This window comes from Eimeria tenella, genomic scaffold (assembly GCF_000499545.2).
Source record: "Eimeria tenella Houghton genomic scaffold, Eth_scaff390, whole genome shotgun sequence".
In the NCBI taxonomy this organism is placed as follows: domain Eukaryota; phylum Apicomplexa; class Conoidasida; order Eucoccidiorida; family Eimeriidae; genus Eimeria; species Eimeria tenella.
This window is the reverse complement of record NW_013543319.1, coordinates 6,090-7,740: the sequence shown is the minus strand read 5'-3', so window position 1 is coordinate 7,740 and position 1,651 is coordinate 6,090. Positions and strand designations below refer to the sequence as shown.

The 1,651-nt window shown below is 59.0% G+C and overlaps 1 protein-coding gene across 1 annotated transcript in view; it reads right to left on the bottom strand.

Annotated features, from left to right (window-relative positions):
* Nucleotides 1-406: 406 nt before the first annotated feature.
* The window catches only part of ETH_00014595 (uncharacterized protein), a gene marked incomplete at both ends in the record, with an annotated part of 2,954 nt that continues 1,709 nt past the window's right edge, over nt 407-1,651 (bottom strand). Inside the window, one exon of the mRNA XM_013376696.1 lies at nt 407-1,651. Coding sequence (XP_013232150.1) covers nt 407-1,651 — 1,245 coding nt within the window.

The following is a 1,651-nucleotide window of genomic DNA, read 5'->3' as shown; positions in this document are numbered from 1 at the left end:
GGAGGGGCGTCGGGCCCACCTTTTAGGCGCAAAGTTTGTTTGGAGATAAATGCATATCCTTGAATTAGTTTGTATTTTAATTTAATTCATTTGTTACAAAGAAGCAACAATTGCGCGTTACCTGCTGCTGCTGAGGTGTACAGACACCTGAACAGCATGTACATACACTCGACCTGCTGCTGCAGCTCCTGCTGCAGCTCCTGCTGCAGCTCCTGCTGCAGGTCTTGCTGCAGCTCCTGCTGCAGTGCCTGTTGCAGCTCCTGCTGCTGTCGTTGTTGCTACTTCTTCTGCTGTTGTTGCTGTTGCGGTTACTGTGCCTGTGGCCGCTGCAGTTGCTGCTGCTGCAGCTGCAGCTGCTGCTGCCGCTGCTGCAGCTGCTGCAGCGGATTCCGGCTGCCCCTAAACCTCAGAGAGCAGCAAGGGGAAAGTGCTGCAGCAAATCAGCAAAGAAGGGAGGCAGCAGCTGCTGCTGCTGCGCGTTGCTGCACAGCAGCGCCAAATCAGCAGCAAGCAGCTGCCGCTCTCCTGAGCGCTCCTTAAGGGCCCTCAAAAGAGCTTCTCCTTGGGGCTGCATGCGCAGCGCAGCAAAAGAAATGGGGCACTTTGCTGCTGCTGCTGCTGCTGCTGCTGTGCCCTCAGCAGGAGCAGCAGCAAGGGAACGCACAAGAATTGCGCTGTCTGCCGACGCTGCTGCTGCCGTTGTTGGCTCTGTCGCTGCTGCTGCTGCTGCTGCTGCTGCAGGCTCAGCAGCAGTAACGTGCTGCTGCTGCTGCTGCTGCGTCGCAGCAGCAAGCTGCATGTCCCAAAGCTTCCGCTCTATGGTGTACAGCTGCAGCGACTTTGCTGCTAGCTGCTGCGCCTGCTGCAGCACATCATGGACAGCAGCAGCAGCAGCGGCAACGGCTTGCTGCTCCGCACGCAGCAGCAGCAGGTCCTGCTGCTGCAGCTCAGCCTCTTGCTGCTGCCCTTCCAGCATCTGCTCCTCCCATTGCTGCTGCTGCTCCTGCTGCTGCTCCTGCTGCTGCTGCTGCTGTGTGCTGTTTGTTCCCTGGTGGCTGCTGCTACGCAGGGCCGACTTCTCGTGGGAGAGCATGCGCAGCTGTGTTTGCATTTGCTGCTGCTGCTGCTGCTGCTGCAGGTCTTCTGCTCTGCTTTGCTGCAGCATGGACATGAGAGACACCAGCTGCTGCTGCAGCTGCTGCTCTCCTTTCACAAAAACAGCAATTAGTGCTTCTGTGGCTCTGCGCTTTCTCAGCATTGCTTCCTCCATCAGGCGAGAAGCCTCAGCCACCAACTTGCTGCTGCTGCTGCTGCTGCTGCTGCTGTTGCTGCTGTCGCTGGGGATGCTGCCGGTGTTGATGCCGTTGATTTCCTTCTCGAGGCTGATAGTGGTGTCGCTCTCTTCGTCGAGGCTGCTGCTGCTGCTGCCGTTGCTGCTGCTGCTGCTGCTGAGGCCACCGAGGTGCTGCTGCAAGGACATTGGCAGCTCCCCCAGCAGCAGGGCCTCTCGAATAGATCGTCTGTGTTGCTGCAGCAGCTCTTGCTGCTGCCGCTGCCGTGACTCCTCCTCCTGCTGCTCCTCCTGCTGCTCCTGCTGCTGCGGTTGCTCCTGCTGCTCGTGCTGCTCTTGCTGCTCCTGCTTCTCCTGCTG